The sequence below is a fragment of the Cheilinus undulatus genome, linkage group 19 (assembly GCF_018320785.1).
Source record: "Cheilinus undulatus linkage group 19, ASM1832078v1, whole genome shotgun sequence".
NCBI classification, from domain to species: Eukaryota; Metazoa; Chordata; class Actinopteri; order Labriformes; family Labridae; genus Cheilinus; species Cheilinus undulatus.
In genome coordinates, this window is record NC_054883.1 from 36,592,465 (window position 1) to 36,609,841 (window position 17,377).

Genomic DNA, 17,377 nt, shown 5'->3' on the forward strand with positions numbered 1-17,377 from the left:
TGTTTGTTTTGCTTAATCAAAATGAGTGAGATAGAAATGCTAATGTCCTTAAACAAAGCAAATGAGATCACATTTGCAATATGAGCAAAAGTAGTTCGCTCATTCTTTCTAAAACTGATGAAGCCTCACGTCACTTCACGAAAGTCATACCCCAGCTGGGATCAGCAGGTATCCAGCCTCACCTCCCCCACCCCAGCTGCCTCCTTTATAGCTTAAAGCTTGTGGCACCTTCATATTCAGATTCATGCTACTATGGATTGCTTTGCTTTGGAAATAATTTCATTGTTTTCAATACACATGGTCTTATGTATTGAATTATTTATTGCTTGAATTTGTTGAAAAATACATAAAATTAACCCAAGAATAACTGCATATTAAATTGCAATCACAATATTTGGGGAAAAAATTGCAATTAGATTATTTTGCGAATTGTTCAGCCTTTTATCCTATCATATTGTGTCATATTGAATTGTATTTGTTTTTTTATGGATAGGAAAGTCAAACCTACTTTCATACCTTATCATATCATATCATATAACAATAGGTAGATCCAAATGAAATCATGCTAAATTAAAATTTTTCAATGTCATTTGAACAGACCTAGATAATGCATTTCCTAAGTGTGGTTTTTAGTCAGATTGTACACAAAGTGTTCTAAGTGTATGTAAACATCCACAGTTTGAATATTCAAGTTTAAGACGATCAGCAAAGTAAAATTGTTAAGAGAACAAAGTTTCTGCACATAAATGCGAGCTTTCACCATCTCTCATGCTATCAGTTCATTAAGCTTTCTAGATTGAACAGTTTAATACATAGTCATTTAGAGTTTTTAAATTCTTACTTTCTGTCCATGGCAGTGCTTTTGAGTGTCTAACTGCTCTTTTGAGCCAGAGGGACAAGGCTAAAAACAAGATAGCTTTGTGAAAAGCCCAAATGTTGAAGTGTTATTAAACCAGTCTCTTCTGACATTGCTGAATCCCAGTGCATCAAAGTGAAATTCCTCACACTCAACTGTTTTAAATTTAGAAATTATCTGCGCTAAGTAATTTGTCAAATTGAACTCGAGGATACCAGCTGTGCTTTCTGATTTATGTCAGAAGTTAAAAGCCCGTGTGTGACGAGAGCACATCCCCATCAAGCTCCAAAAGTCCCTGTCTTGGGCTAGCTGTGGATTACATGAAAATTAGACAGTTATAAAGGGTGAGAGTTTGAGGCTCTAGCCTAATTGTGGTGACGCAGCATGTCGAGATGGAAAGTGGTGCTCCTGCTTGTCCCCAGTGAGACTCTGGCTAATGAGGCCTGGTGTACACCTCCTGCTGTCCACCTTCCCAGCATCACTTTCCTTCTTCCTCCTCCACCTGTGCACAGATTTCAGCTGATGAATGCATACTCGTTTACATGTTATGGTTCAGGCACTATAAGATTTACAAATTGCCCTCTTAAAAACTATTCAGTTATTTGCAAGTATTTTGCCACATATTTCTCCAACTGGTTTTGTTTACATAAACTTCACATATTGCGAATGTTTTGATTACATTTTTTATGCATTTAATCTGAGTCTCAAGCTTGCTGTTTGAGAAGCAAAGTACACCCAGTTCCTTTTGTAGCTGATTTCAAGCAATTCATAGAAACCAGCAGGAAGCTCTGCAAACTGAAATAATGACTGCTGTAAATTCAGCCCACTTTGTAAGTGTAACTTGGCAGGGAATCTTTTCGTTTGATTATAGGGATCAGCATTTGAATGACACCTGCAGTGAGTGTAGTTTTTTTTCTTAAGGGACTGTTGCTTCAGGGAGCCCAGTCTTCCCTCAGTGTTGTCACTTCTTGAAGAGATTGAAAGGGACAGAGTGTATTTCCTGTTGAAGGATCTTATAGCTGTGCCCGGCCAGTTGCATCTGGCGCACTGTAATCAAACCAATCATGGTGGTTGATGGTCAATGATTGCTTTCAGATTGGCTTGCCTTCACATGCCTCTCTCTTTTTTTATCTTTTTACGGACACCTGCTGTAGCTGCAAGACTGTGAAACCATGGAGATGGAGGGGAGGCAGAGGGCTTGTAACACATCTGCGATCACACTCACACGGCCTCTGGTCATTTCTGGTGGTTGGACTCTGATTAGAACGCTAATTCATGTGCATTTAATGTGGACAGATGACTGGTTCTATTTATCTTATATCACAAAAAATCATTCTCTACTTCCAACAGCTCACCACCCACTCGTATTCACTGTCTCTTTACATAAGCACATTATGCAGTGCTATTACCAGCTGTTTTCACTTGGTGTCTCTTGGAGCTGCGCGCCAGAGAAGCCCAAGTCCTGAGGCAGGAAGATAGCATTGCTGCCATAGTGGTAACATGTTAGTCAATTTGAAATACACAGAAAGGAATGTCTCTCATGTGACTGCAGGGTTAGCAGAGCGTGAACAACTGCAAGCTCGCCAAGTATGGGCGGTCACACATGAGAGGGCAGGAGACAGGCAGAAGTACGAGCACGGGTGTCACCGCTGTCGGATGTTTACACCTCAGACTCAGACACGGCGAGGATGCAGATTCCTCCCCTCGCTTTCTCACTAATTGACCCTGAGCTGAGGTGTCAGAGGCTTGAGGAGGTAGAACATATGAACTCCAGAGCTGTTGATGGGAAAAATGCGTGTTTCTGCTGAACCCCTTAAGAGCAGCTTGACTTCTGCTCACTCAGGGGAGGAGATATTAACCTGGTCAGGACCGACTGTGTGCCTCTGATGGAAGAACTACCACTGCACTATTGACTGCCTTTTCAGCATGTTTGATATAAGGGCTTGGATGGACCAAAAATCACATCTTGGCATTTTCTGACAGAATGGTGATACAAGATGTACATCTCTATATATGGACAAAAGTATTCAGCCACCTAACCATTACACAAACAGGGATTGTTGTATTCAAATACCTGTACTTTAATATGGAGTTGGCCCCACTTCTGCAGCTATAACAGCCTGCATTCGTCTTTGAAGCCTTTGGAGTGTTTCTGTGGAAATCTGTGCTCACTCAGTCTGTAGAGCCAGACTATTCAATTGGATGTCCTGGGGCAAGATCAGGCCCCCAAGGTCATTTTTAGTGGCCCTTTAAAGATCCAGTATGAAGAATTTCCGCCCATAAAAATCTATATTGATTTAAAAAGTGGCCAGTTCTATATACTATATTTTTTTACTGAGGTCTTACAGTAACTCAGATATTTCCTGAACCTCTGTCTCTATTCTAGTTCTGAGCATTGCTCCTTTAATGCAGGAGTTGCTGGTTGCAATGGCTATAATTACCCGTAATTGAGCGAGTTTTTGGTAAAAATGGGACACAAAATAATGTTGTCTCAAATTAACGCACTATTACAATTTTTTTAAGTGTGTACCCAGAAAGCCTCTGTGTTTTTGTCACTCTTTTGCAGTGCAAGAGCACACAACCAGTAGCCAAAGCATGCTGGGAAACCCTCCAGTCTGGCTGGATTAAAACAATTCTGCACAGAAGAGTGGGCCAAAATTCCTCTGCAGTGATGTGAAAGACTCATTGACATTTATCACAAATGCTTGCGGATGCTGCCACCAAAGGTGGAACAACCTGTTATTAAGTTTAGGGGGCAATGACTTTTTTCCCCAAAAATTAGGATGGGGGTGAGTCCTTCTTCACAGCATCATGCAATGTCTCTCAGGCCCCTCTTATGGATGCTTCTTCAGGACGTGGCCCCCATTCCAAACTAATTGAAAAGCGCAGCTGTAGAGCATTTATGAGGTCAGGCATTTATGTTGGACTAGAAGGCCTGGCTCTCAATCTCCATTCCAGTTCATCCCTTCATGCTCCATGGGGTTGAGGTCAGGTCCTTGTGGTCCTTGCTTTGTGCACTGGGACACAGTCATGTTGGAATAGAAAATGGACTTCCCTAAATTGTTGACACAAAGTTGGAAGCATAGCATTTTTCAAAATATCATGGTTTGCTGAAGCATAAAGATTGACCTTCACTTGAGATAAGGGGCCTAGCCCAACTTTTGCCCAGACTGACTGCCAAACAGAGAAGCGTGATTTATCACTCCTCAGAGCATGTTTCCCCTGCTCCACAGTCCAGTGTCGGTGTGCTTTACACCACGCTTGGCATTGGACTTGGTGTTGTGAGGCTTGCATGCAGCTGCTCAGCCAGGGAAACCAATTCATGAAGTTCACGTCACCCAGTTTTTGTGCTTACATTAACACCAGTGGAAGTTCAGAACTCTTCAGCTATGGAGTCAGCAGAGCATTGGCGACTTTTACACAACATACACCTTAGCAGTCCTGTTCTCCTCCCTGGATTTTATGAGGTCTTCTGCTTTGTGGCTAAGTTGCTGATGTTCCTAAACACTTCCACTGTCTAATAATATCACTTACAGGTGACAGTGGAATATCCAGCAGGGATGAAATACCCAGACCGTCTTATTGCAAAGGTTGCATCCATCACAGTACCACACTCGAAGTCACTGAGCTCTTCAGAATGACCGGTTTATGGTCATATGGTGTTTGTAAATGGAGACTGCATGCAAGGACAACAAAGTCCTAGACCAATGGTTTCTAATCAGGACCCACTTCCACCTTCTTCCTGAGAAATTGCAACCCAAAATTAGATTTTTGTGTATTTATTCTGCTGTTGTTCATTAAGTGCACACTTTCATGATTGGTAGCTTTCTAATAGAGAAAGAACTACTGGTTTTGAATCAGGAGTAAATTTAAGCAGAAAGTAATAGCAATGTATAAAAAAACATTGTTTGACTGGGACTCAGTTTTTTTGACATATTGAGACATCCTTTTTTAGTAATCATTTAAATTAAGAAGAAAACACCATTATAAAGTTTAAATTTTGATAATTTTCCAGAGATCTTGAGAATTTTTGTAATTACCATGGGAGTCAGCTTTGTCGCACTGAGAAAAGGAGATAAATAAGTCAAAGCCTTAAGCAAAACAATATCAATTTACTTATTATCATCGGAAAACCAGCTCTGTTAACCCAAGAGAAGGAGTTAGATACTTTAAAATCTCAATAATAGAATATGAATGTGCTTAAGATTATTGAAACACCAGCTTTGTTATCTCGAAAAAGAGGTAAATAAGTCAACAATTGAGATCCTAATATAAATGTACTAGTTATTGTGAGAAGACCAGCTTTGTTATTAAGAAAAGAACTCATGACTTCTGTACACTATAAACTGTCTGCTACAGTATGCAGCATGCTGTGGCCTAGTTTAAGACTTGACAATCTTCTGGGGCCTGTTAAGTCTTTTACAACCATAATATGAGTCTCACCTTTTATTCCTCATACTTTTATTTCATAATTAGGAAATTTCTATGCAAATGCTTTTCTTTCAGATACATTAACATTACCCAGAAAGTGTTCGTGGGTTCAAAAAGTATAATAAAGAGCCACTGTCGTTAATTTGTTTTTATCAGGCATCTGTAAAGTCTTTTAAAATTTCTTTTCTGATATTTATCCCTGCAAATGTTCTTTGTGGCCCAGGAAACTCTTTTCAAGTAGCCTTAACGTCTGCAGACACTGATAAGTTCTTTAAACCAGGAAGCAAGTGGGATCATAGAGTTTTAAACACCAGTTAATCTAACACCAGTTAAACCATGACACTGGCTGTGTACATCAGAAAATAAAAAAAAGAAAGATTACTTGAGTCTTAACTTATTTTAGTCTTAAAATAATGATTTTTAATCAAGTATTTTTAGTTATTGTAAATGATCTTATGGCCCACCTTCAATACTTCTGGGGCCTGTCATTGGTTAGGTTTTGCAGTAAAACTTTGTTAGCATTGCTTACATCCTTGATGGACAAAAACCTTCATGGGCCCAGCTTTCCCCTTTTCCCACTCACAGGCTGCCCTGCATTAGCTAAACACTGTTATCAGTGATATGGGCCATGCTGACAGGCATTAGCACATTGGCAGATGCCAGTAGTAGATTTTTATCTGTGGGGTAGTATTAAGTTAATGCGAGGTCCTCAAAAAGAGGTTTTATCAGGCTGAATTGGATCTGTGGAGGAAACGCTCATAATGTTCTTGATTAACAGGAGAAAAGATGTTGACAATTGGGAGTCAAAGACCAATAAAATTAATAAAACAATGAGAAGGTGGAAAAAATGGTTTTAACCACATGAGACCTGAGCCTTTGTTTGGAATGCATTTTTATTTTCTCTCACTTTTTTGGGATAAATACGGTCTGATAAACTAAAATGTCATGGTTGTCATTGAACAGGAATTTCTTAGAAATTTTCCTTTCCAAAACCCCAAAAGTTCCATAATTTAACAAAAAGTCTGAAAATTCTTAAACATATTTTTAAAGTATCTCGTGAAAAGAACCCAAATATTTCCTTAGATAGTCCTCAAATCTTTCAGCAAAGTTCCTCATAAAGCCTGAAAATTCCAATAAAAATTCCTTTAAAAAATTCCATCCAAATTCCTCAAAAAATGTCAAGCAAACTCCCCAAATATTAAAGTAAATTCCCACTTAATTTTCTTGGCAAATGGAAAAAAAAAATGTATTTTTTTAAGAAAAATCCTGGAAAAATTCAAAGGGCAATCCTGAACCCCACATTCTCAATCCAATTCCCCCAGAATTTGGTAATGATTTCCCCATATTCCCATGAAAATGCATTAAAAAATAAAATACATTTAAAGCCATGAAATCCTCCAAAATATACAAACATATTCTCTTAATTTCCATAAAATACTTCGATAACTTTTTAGCAAATTCCCTAAAATATCCAAACAGCAAATTATCCATGCATTTCAAGCAAGTACCTCAAACTTGAATGGACATTTTTAACAATTATGACATCAGTTCTAATACCAAAAATAACTGCTTTAATGTAGGAAAGCCAAAAAAGTTATGCCCTCATATGTGGATGCAGAGTCTTAGGACGTTAAACATCAGTATTAGGCCTGATTTTTACACTGGTGCATCTCTTTTTATTACAGAAGATTAACTAAAATGATATTATTGCCTTACCCGTTGTCTTGTCTGAATTTATCGTAAAATGTGGATGTTTTTCTTCACCCTGCCTGATATCATATCTAAGGCAGTCTATTTACTCCTTTTATTCTGCCTTTCAAGCTGCACCAAACAATGTTATTGCAATGTTTCAGTTTTGAGTGGCAGCACGAGCATTTCATAAACAGAAATTTGCCTCAGCTGACGATGACAACCATTAGCAGTCACTCATCCTTGAAAATGTTAGAATAACAAAAATGAACTGAGGGCAAACTTGTCGCTGATGCTCACGCTCAGCTATTTCATCCTTCAAGTGCTCTTATCTCACTCAGGATCAACACTACAGAGAAAGTACACTGCAGCAGGAGTTCTGGCACATTCTGTGGCATGATTATGATTTGAAAATAAACTGAAGCAATAAAACAATCTTTATTTTTTGTCTCTTTTCTGTGTTTCACCATACAGCCGCTGGACTTTGAAACCAAGAAGGCGTACACCTTTAAGGTAGATGCCTCCAATGCTCACCTGGATCCTCGATTCCAAAGCTTTGGGGCCTTCAAAGACACAGCCACGGTGAAGATTAACGTTTTGGATGTGGATGAGCCCCCGGTGTTCAATAAGCCCTCCTATGTGATGGATGTGTATGAAGACACACCCGTGGGCACCATCATTGGAGCCGTGACTGCCCAGGATTTAGATGCCAGCAACAGTCCAGTCAGGTAAAGTTAAAGTCCTCTGTCCAGAAAATAAACGCTTACAAGTTTGGTTTCAGAACATTGTGTTCCACTTGAAATATGCCTGTGTGTAGAAAAAGAGGGCAACTGTTTTAGTAATCCAAACTAAAATCAACACTTTGCCAGCATTCTTACTAATATTAACCACACAGTATGTAAGCATAATGTCATGGCTATCATAAGCTTTTCACAGAAAATCATGACTAAGAAATGCAGGCTCTTCTTGAATGATTTAAACTATATACATCAAGTTTTAATGAAAACCATAACTTATTAAAGGAGATGCACTGTAAATAATTACAGTTTGAATAGACAAGATATGATTAACAATTCCATATGTGAATGCACTATACAAAATTCCATCATCAAGGGGCCCTCATGCAAAGCAATGACAAAGGATACTGAGTAGTGACACGATCAGCTCTGCACATCTTGCAAAGCATTCTGTAATTGAATGTAGTAAAATCTAGAAAGGCCACTTTTAACAGCTTTTCTCCCTCATAATGTGAAATTTATCCATGCAAAAAAACAAAAACAGGGCATGTCCTAACAGCATGAAATCCTTAAATATTTAATTCTGATCTGTAAATTTCAGTTTTCAACTCATACAAATATGTCAATCAGCCCATTTATTTTAAAAACAGACAAGTGGAAGCATGGCACTCTCTACTGATGAACCTTTGAGAGTTTTGAGCTGAGTAGTCCTGCGTCAGTACTGGAACAAGTCAGAGCGTAGCTAGCATTTTCTACGCTATGGATGCTGCTGCCTACTATCTTTACTTTGTAAAACAAGTAGACAAGCTTTGTGAGTAAGGAACGTAAAATAAATTCAAGAAAATGTCCTGATTTTATGCACATTATGCAAACATTCTAATGCCATTTTTAAGATGGTTTACAAAATCCTCCTTTTCCTGTATATGTATGTTTTTCTTAGTCAAAACAAGTGACATAAAAATGATAATCCTCCACAACAAAGCAATTGATAACAAATTTGCAATATCAGCAAAAATAATTGCAGTTATATATATTTTTCATTTCTCTGCCCCAGTTTATTTTGTCTAATATTGATGAATCTTAGCGTTAGTTCATACCCCCAGCCACGATCAGCTGTTACCAATTATTGCCTCCCAGCTCCCACAGCCAGTCACAGTTTTTTCTCTCAACACAGCGGTCCATTTAAATATGATGTACTTCTCACTAATCCCAGCTTGCATTAACGCAGATGCACCACGCTGCTACTGGCAAAGCCTCACCTCCCCCACCTCAGCCTCCTCCTTTATAGCTTAAAGCTTGTTTCACCCTTATATTCAGATACATGCTAATATGGATTAACTACCTCTGAAATAATTTAATTGTTTTTAATATAAATTGTCATATGTAGCTATTCATATGATGGTTTCTAGTGATGGAAAGTCAAAGCATGTTGCTTGGCTAACAGGGAGCATCTTTTGAGCAGAGTCTTCTCTGCCAAGTTAAACTGTAGATACATTTTGTAATAAAATGGTTTAATGTATGATGACTGTTCTTGACTGATTTTAGGTTATGAATATGATATAGAATAATTTATTGCTCCAATTTTTTGAAAAACACATGAGGAGCCTAATAATAATTGCATATTGAAATCACAATCACAATACTGGGGGGGAAAAAAAATCGCAGTTAGATTATTTCTGCAAATCGTTCAGCCCTAGTGCCTTGTCATCTGTGTTTTTTTCCTTGCTCCTTGCCCATCTCAATGCGAGCAACACAGAGGAAAAAGTATTAAGGTGTATCTCTCTTCTTCGTGCTTGTATGCTGTTAGGGTGCTACAATGGGAATCCGTGTTATCAAGCTCATTTTGTCGCTCAGATTTCCTTTCTCTATCCATTTTCTTTTGAAAACAATGCTTGATTATCAAGAGACGACTTCCATGGTTACAAAAATTAAACCAACTGTGGAGGTGTAATTACTGCAGTTCCTATGTTAATTTAGAAGCTGCTTTAAATGTAGTTTAGGTTTCTAGATTAAACTGATCCCTAGTTTAGTTGCATTTTATTTTATAACCTTTATAGTTTTAGTCAATGAAAACCCATAAACATTTAGTCCAGTTTTAAGCTGGCCCCACACTACACAAAAATCATGCCAATTGTGGGGCTGAATCCTCTCTTCTGACCAAAATCAGCTAAGTCCCTATTTATTATTGGATGGTTTTTGCCAGATTATCCTGTAGTGTGTGATGTGTTACAACTGAAATTTTCCATCTTCAAGGATGCTCAAACCCAAGATCTTAAATACTAAACATGTTCATTATTTACGACCAGAAATCTTATTGTGTGCGGTGAGCACCGTGGACAGCCGAGCAGCCACGAGCAGAGTTCTATCATTATTGAGGAGTAGTCAATCAGGAACCAGGCTGACTGAAGGAGGAAGAAAATCAAAAACAAAGCCATGGCAATGAAAGTAAATGGAAGTGCTGTAGACAGAGCTGGTAAATGGGGAAGATAGATTGGTTGGACATCAAAGATGATTGATTTGTGGCAACGAAACAAGTGTTTGGCAACGTGTACTGACCAAAGACAAACGGACAAGGGAGGGATCTGGACCGAAATGGTAATCGCAGTGACTTAGCATGTAGCTATCAGCTAATCATAGTAGCGTCGAAACTCTAAAGTCACATTTGGCCACGCAGAGATTTGGCTTTTTGAGGGATGAGACCAGGAAAGGACTGGTAGTGGAGAAAATCTTTTTGTGTGTAGTGTAGAATGAGAGGAGTAAGTCAGAGCACCACACACTAACAGATTCTGTTCCCTCCCAGTCTTGGTATGGTCTCATCTCTCAACCATATGAACATAACTCAAAAGTCAATGATTACTTGTTGCCATGTGTGAGGTCTCTAACATTAGAAAAATCAGAATAATCTTATGTGTGTGGCAGGCTGAATTTAACACAAATTCCTAATGAAAAAAAAATTAAAAATCCAACAGTTTTGCTCAGAATAGTTCCCGATTCATGGATCAATACTGGACAGGAGTTGATTTCTTTTTTGTTTGGTTGGTTGTTTTTTTTATGGCTGCATGCCAGCACTCAAAGTTGTTTGTCAGAAGGGCTTGAGACCTGCCTTAGTGCCAGCTCTTTCTCTTCTTACTGGATTGACTGGAGGCTACTTTGTAAAGCATTTTCAAAATAGTATAATTGGCCTCAAAGCCCTTTTCAGTAGCCATATGAATACTGCAAAAATTCTGCATATTGTACCTTTAAAAGGTTTCTTTAGAGTCAAGTCCTCTGTCTGACAGAATATAATTTCTTCCTTTTCTCAATATTTTTTAATTAAACTGTTATATTTGTATTGGATTTTTCTGTCTTTGTTTTACTTTGAACTTCACATCCTTTTGATATTATCCGAATTAAGTCTGCCTCGCCCTGAAATAAATACCTATAGTAAATGAAGAAGGCCTGAATCTGAACCCCCATCTTCATCTTGAGAGGATTTTCTATTGAACCAAATATCCTGCAAGGATAAAAGAGCTGAAGGGAGAAGTACCGTGATAGCACAGCCACTGATTGAAGGTTTTAGAACCCTAATCCATTCATCAATGTCTCCAGTCTACATTCATCAATGTCATCATGGCTTTAATCTGGAGAGTATTGTCAGTTTTACTCATCAGTTTGAGGACTAATCAATCTATGTAGAACATTTGACATTGTCATGTAAAATCCTGCTGGCGTCATCTCTTGGCAGGCTCGGACGTGTTGGTGACGTTGTGCAGAGGAGACAATATTATAACGTTATTAGTGGCCCTGGATTTGCATATCAGAAGCTGCTATCTGCACTGTGGAAATGAGAGAGGTGTCTGCACCCTTATTATTAGAGTGCATACATGAAATGACCTTAGACTGATAAAAACTGATGACGCTGTAATGAACTTACATTTTAAGGTCGGTCAACTCCTGTGATAGAATTTAAGATATTAATGTTGCTAATATTCACTTTTCTATGGGTGGTAATTAGTTGGTTAAAGCTACATTATGTGGAATTTTAGCACTGAAATGTCTCAACTAACCACAAAATGACTGCACTTAAGGTATATTATTTTGTGAAACATTTACATCATCTGAAATATTTCCAACAAATTTTAAAGCCAAGGATTTTTTTTGTTTTTGTCATAACCGAGTGTGTCTTCTGGCAGCTGCCATGACAAGAAAGCTTGTCATTTCCTTGCACTGATGTGTTGAACTTCAGTTTAATGACAATACAGTCTTGTGTCCTCCATTAAGGATGGAGATCAAAACCTGGCTTCATCAGGACCCAAAGCTGGGATTTTCATGAGTCAAAAAACAACACTGTTGCAGCTTATTAATACTGCATTTGAGTCTCTTGGGTTTTTTGATTGTTTGAACACATCACTGATACAAAAACATTCAATATGGAACTTGTGGCCCAGTTTTGCCCAATTACTACTGCTTTTGGCTCAGTTTTGTCACTTTTTGCCACTTTTAACCCATTTCTGCCATTTATTTCCTCCTATTTCTCACTTTTGTTGCTTTGTTTAGATCATTTTTAGAGTTTCCCCCCTTGATTTTTCCACATAACTAATTGTTGCCACTTCTTGCTACTTTGCACCCATTTTCTGTGCTGTGCATATGATCTGCAGCCACCTATCCTTTCTTTCCATGTCTCTTTATGGCTTTAAACTTATTCTAAAAACGCTTCCCTTGTTACTTAAAGTGGGGGTATTACACCTTTTTTCAAGGCTGTACACCATCTCTCTGATACTCATGTAGTAGCTTTACATGGTTTACAGCTCAAAAAAGTCCTCATGTTTCCTGAAAAACCCTTATTTTAACCTCCGTCTGAAATGCTTAGTTTTTGCTGCTGGCTCTTTAACACCCCCCGCTCCATGGACCTGCTTACCTCTGATTGGCTGATTTTCCGGAGGCTGGTAGGCGGCAGGACTCAATGTTTTGTGCCCGTCCCCTCCAATATGGCCAATGTTGTTATGCTAGTAGTTGAAAACTTTGAACGAACCGGTCCGACTGAGTAAAATATGGCAAATTTTGATATACATCCTTACATGTTAGACCCGGAGTCTGACCCTGATAGTTTAGAGAGAGAGGGGGAAGAAAACCAGCAGCAGCGAAGGATAGAGCAGGACATAGCTGTTTGGTAAGTGTTTAATTACTGTGTTGCTAAATGGCTAAATGGCTAAAAGGCCTTGTGGGAGCGGTCTGTTCCGCTTTGCCGGGAGCACAGACGAACCATGAACCAATCAGGAGATCCTATTGCGATGACCTCATCAGTTTGCTCCATCGAAATCTCGTCTTGGGAGAATCTCAGAGAGATTTTCAACGAACCTTTTTCATCAGTTTACACGCTCATTCCAAGATTACTGCTGCATACGTTTATCTTGCGGTTTGAAAATTGAAGTATGGACACCCAACATTGTGACTTTATGTTTTAAAAACCAGAAAAGTATAATACCCCCTCTTTAAATGTCTCTGCAGGTATTAATGAATCTTTTAGTAAGGAACTAAGCAGCATTATTGCATGTATAAAAAAGCAGCGTTATTGTATATTTAACATTATTTGGAAGGTAAACAAGAGTCCTCAAAAGATGCTCCCCTGAAATTTCTGGCTGGACTGTCGCCAGTTAATCCAACACTAGTCAAAATGGCACACCGGACCTCTCTGTGTGTTGACATTGCTAAGAGTCAACTTAAGCTGGTCTCAGTATGGACAGTGTAACAATGTGTGTATGAATATAGCCAGTTTTCTGACTCATGCTGTAACATGAAATCCTTTCAGTCATTTGAAGAAGGAACCGTTCATACATATCATGAGGAGGTGAAGGGGTGGAGTAGGGGAAGAAATCTCGTGATTGATTGAAACCCTCCTGGCAGCTTTACTTCATTCTGTGTGTCTAATGTTAACAACTGTGTTCATGCATTCAGGACATTCAGCAACAATAGACCCTTTTTCAGTCTCTACATATAAGTGATGAAATGTTTATCATATCTCTCCTGTTCATACAATATGTATTTACAGTGTACATCTTTTAATAAGTTATGATATTCAAGAAAACCTTCTTTTAATCCTTCAGTGGAAGCCTGCATTGCTAGGTTATGTTTTTTCTGCCCCCAAAAACCTAAAACTATTGAATTTTGGGAACTCTTTTCATTAAAATCCTCATGAAAAACTTGTTATTGGCATGCAAAATTATCCGAACATTATTAGGCATTTTAAAGCACATTAACAGGTTTTTTTCCAGCTGAAAATGAGGTGGTTCCTTTCTTACTGTGTGCGCTTCACACATCTGTAATTGCCATGCAGTCTTGGTAAATCTAAGACTTTTTACAAGCAAGCAACCTCAGAAATTCATATTATTGTTGTACTGAAGATAGGACATTCTCACATTAAAGCATGTTTAAAAATACATGCGCCTGATAGAAATTAAAGTCAGTGTAACATAAAAGCATCTGAGTTTGTTTACAGGGTTTAAAGCACAGCTGCTTATGATGCAGGGGTGTTGAGGTTCAAAGCTTTATTTCTTATATTGTGGTGCATTTTCATGCATAAGCTTGTCTTGTAATTGTCTTTATTTTTATTAAAGGAAACTAACTTCAATAATGAATGGCTGGTATTTCGTGCAATAATATCAAATTTCATCATTCAGATGATAATTTGATGATGCCCATAAGAGATAAAGGGGGAGGTTTAATTCACCTGAACTGTTCTTTCACCTCATAAAAGAATTATCCAGGTTTCAGTAAAAGAGGGTGATTCACTTTGTGTTGTGTGCACTTGGAAACACTTTTTTGTAAGTTATTCCACTTTATGCCTTTTATAAAACCACCCCCATATGTCCTGTTTTCATGACCCCTTGACTGAATCCTGCCCGTATAATCATGCACTCAATTATTTCTATCTTCTTCTGTGAAAGGCTTTAGTTGCTATAACAAGTTTTTCCTGGTTTTATGTCCACTTATCAGTAAGTATATCTCTGCAGTGCTTTTGTATGTCTCAGCTTTATTATCGCACTACAAAGCTGTAACCAAGACTTAGGGGAGCTGAATATTTAGTAATTTAGCTTGTTAAAGACTCAATGATGCTGAAGACAGGACAGAAAGGGAACATTTGATGTTCATGATATTCCATAACCACAGATAGTGCAGAAGTTTCTTGTTATGGGTAGACATGTCTCTTATGACTGGCTGCACATAAGGGAGGAGAAAAGGAAAGCTTCCTGGGGCCAAGCACCATTAAGGGTCCAATGGAGGTCAGCAAAGACATGCTGCATCCTAAATTTGATCATTACGAATCTCTTCTTTTTAACAAAGGCTGGGAAATTCATCAGAAATTGGATTAAATCACAATACGGCATGCTGCAATTTTCAAATTGCAGAAGTTGCAATATTTCTTTAACTTGAAATGTGTCAAAACACCAGTTTAATAAACCAATTTTTTTTGCAGCTGCAGAGATTTTATGCACATCATGAAAACATTCAAGTGTCATTTTTTTTATAATGGTTTACAAAAATCCTTTTATTTTAGTTTTATGTATGTTTTTCTTAATCAAAATGAGTGAGATAAAAATGATAACGCCCAAAAACAAAGCAAACGACGTCACATTAGCAATATGAGCAAAACTAGTTAGCTCATTCTTTTTTTTCTTTCCTCTATTTAGTGATGCAGAACAACAAAAACATTAATCGGGCTGATAGAGTATTACAGATTAATCAACATCGGCCAATATGTAGCCAATATATTAACCCTTAGAGCTCACTTGGCACTGATTGTGAAAGCTCTCTGTTGTGCCTTTCTTATCATGTCTTCCAAGCATTCGTAGCTCAACATTTCCTAGTGAGCCTGGAACTTGGCTGACTTTCCGGAATCTCTGAGGACAGTATTGTCCTATAGAACAATACGTGACACAGTTTATAAAAAACATTGATAACTTTTGAACCATAAGTCATAGAAACGTACTCTTTTTTTCCCCTGACAGCTGACCATTTTGCCGTTTATTTGCTACCATCGATGTCTCCGTAGCTCTAAAGGACGCTGTTGTAGCAAGCCCAGAGCTTTGGTGACTTTTCGGGGTCTTTGGAGATTAAATCCACAGCGTTACATCCAATAATGAGCATCTTTTTATCCATTTTTAATCCATTTTTTATCATGTTCTTTGACTTTCTTCAGTAGACAGCCATATTTATTGACATGCAAAGCATTGTGGGAGTTGTAGTCGACCAGTTGTGTCTCTACTGCTTAGAGGAGTAGAGAATAAACAATGATAAATGCAACTGTTAATTTACATGTCCACCATTATGTAATATAAGACTATTACACAGCGTTTTAATGACGTCTAAGTTACATCTTTGTGAAATAAACAAAGATAATATAAATATAGGAATTTGTGTTCATGTACAGTATATATCCTGTGTATATCAGTGTTCTTATTTCATATGTTTCCATTTCCGATATATTGGTTATCGGCCAATTTATCTGATATCGGCCGATTTATCGGATATCTGCTTTTTTTAGCCCCCAGTATCGGCATCGGCATCGGCCCCAAAAATCCCATATCGGTTGGGATCTACTGTAGACCAGTGGTTTCCAAAGTCAGGGTTGGGCTGGGGGTTGCAAAACACCAAGGAGTTGTCCTCAAGGAAAGAAAACTGTATGATGATTTTAGATGGGATATGTTAGCCATTATTTTAAAAATACATACATTCATTGGCTTAGAATGAGGACATTACCATTAAATGAGATTTATGCCTAAATTTGTAAGAAAATGCTAATAATCTACATTTGCACACGATAGCACTGATTTAAGAATCCCCTGCTTTTCTGAAATAATCCCAGATATCACCTGTGAATTGCTTCTAGCCTTTCTTGCAATAAATGAATATATAAAATACTATTGTTTTTAAGCTGTTTGTTCTTTTGTGTTGGTCTTACAGCAGGGAAAAGCCTGTTAGTGACAGCACGGCTGTGAACAACACTATGCTGTAGTCATCTCCAGGATCAGCAGGCGTCCTCATTCTCTGGCACCGTTATTCTGGGGGTCACAGGCTGCAAATTTAGGGAACCCCTGCTGCAGCCTGCCGATCTGTCCTTTATGATTATCATTCAAACATCTCTTCTCTGTCATAAAGTACTGACATGCTTGACTTAACTTCTGATTTATACTCTTGGCAGCTCATTCCTTTTATTTCTCAATCTCTCTACACACATACTTCAAGTGCACTCACATACTACACTTTGCTGCAGCATGAGTGGTGGATAACAATAGCCCATCATTGACAAAGACAAAAGAAGTGTATTCTTAAAAATGCATGAGAGCCATTTTGTCAAAATCTTTTCTAGAAGTTATTTTTGCTCGACCACTTTGCTTTGGTAGTAATGGTTCCTGGAGGATGCACCTCTACGATACCTGTTGTATGCACAGAGGTTGTTTTATTATGAATATTTCATTCCAAGAGAAGAAAACAATGAAAGAAGCAGAGGTTTGTTCAACAAAAAGCTAATGCCTTCTGTTCTGTGGATCTCCACTTTGTCTCTGGCATTTTAAATATTCATCAATACCACGGCTGACATTGTTCACTTGTGTGCCTTCAGAGAGCGGCCTTGCACTTCAAAACAATAGACCCGATGACCCATCATGCATAGGGAATTATGCTTTTA

The 17,377-nt window shown here is 38.2% G+C and overlaps 1 protein-coding gene across 1 annotated transcript in view; it reads left to right on the forward strand.

Moving 5' to 3' along the window:
• Positions 1-17,377, forward strand: part of LOC121526967 (cadherin-12-like) — a 129,272-nt gene that overhangs the window by 71,400 nt on the left and 40,495 nt on the right. Inside the window, exon 6 of the mRNA XM_041813576.1 lies at positions 7,451-7,704. Coding sequence (XP_041669510.1) covers positions 7,451-7,704 — 254 coding nt within the window. The remainder of the gene's footprint in view (positions 1-7,450; positions 7,705-17,377) is intronic.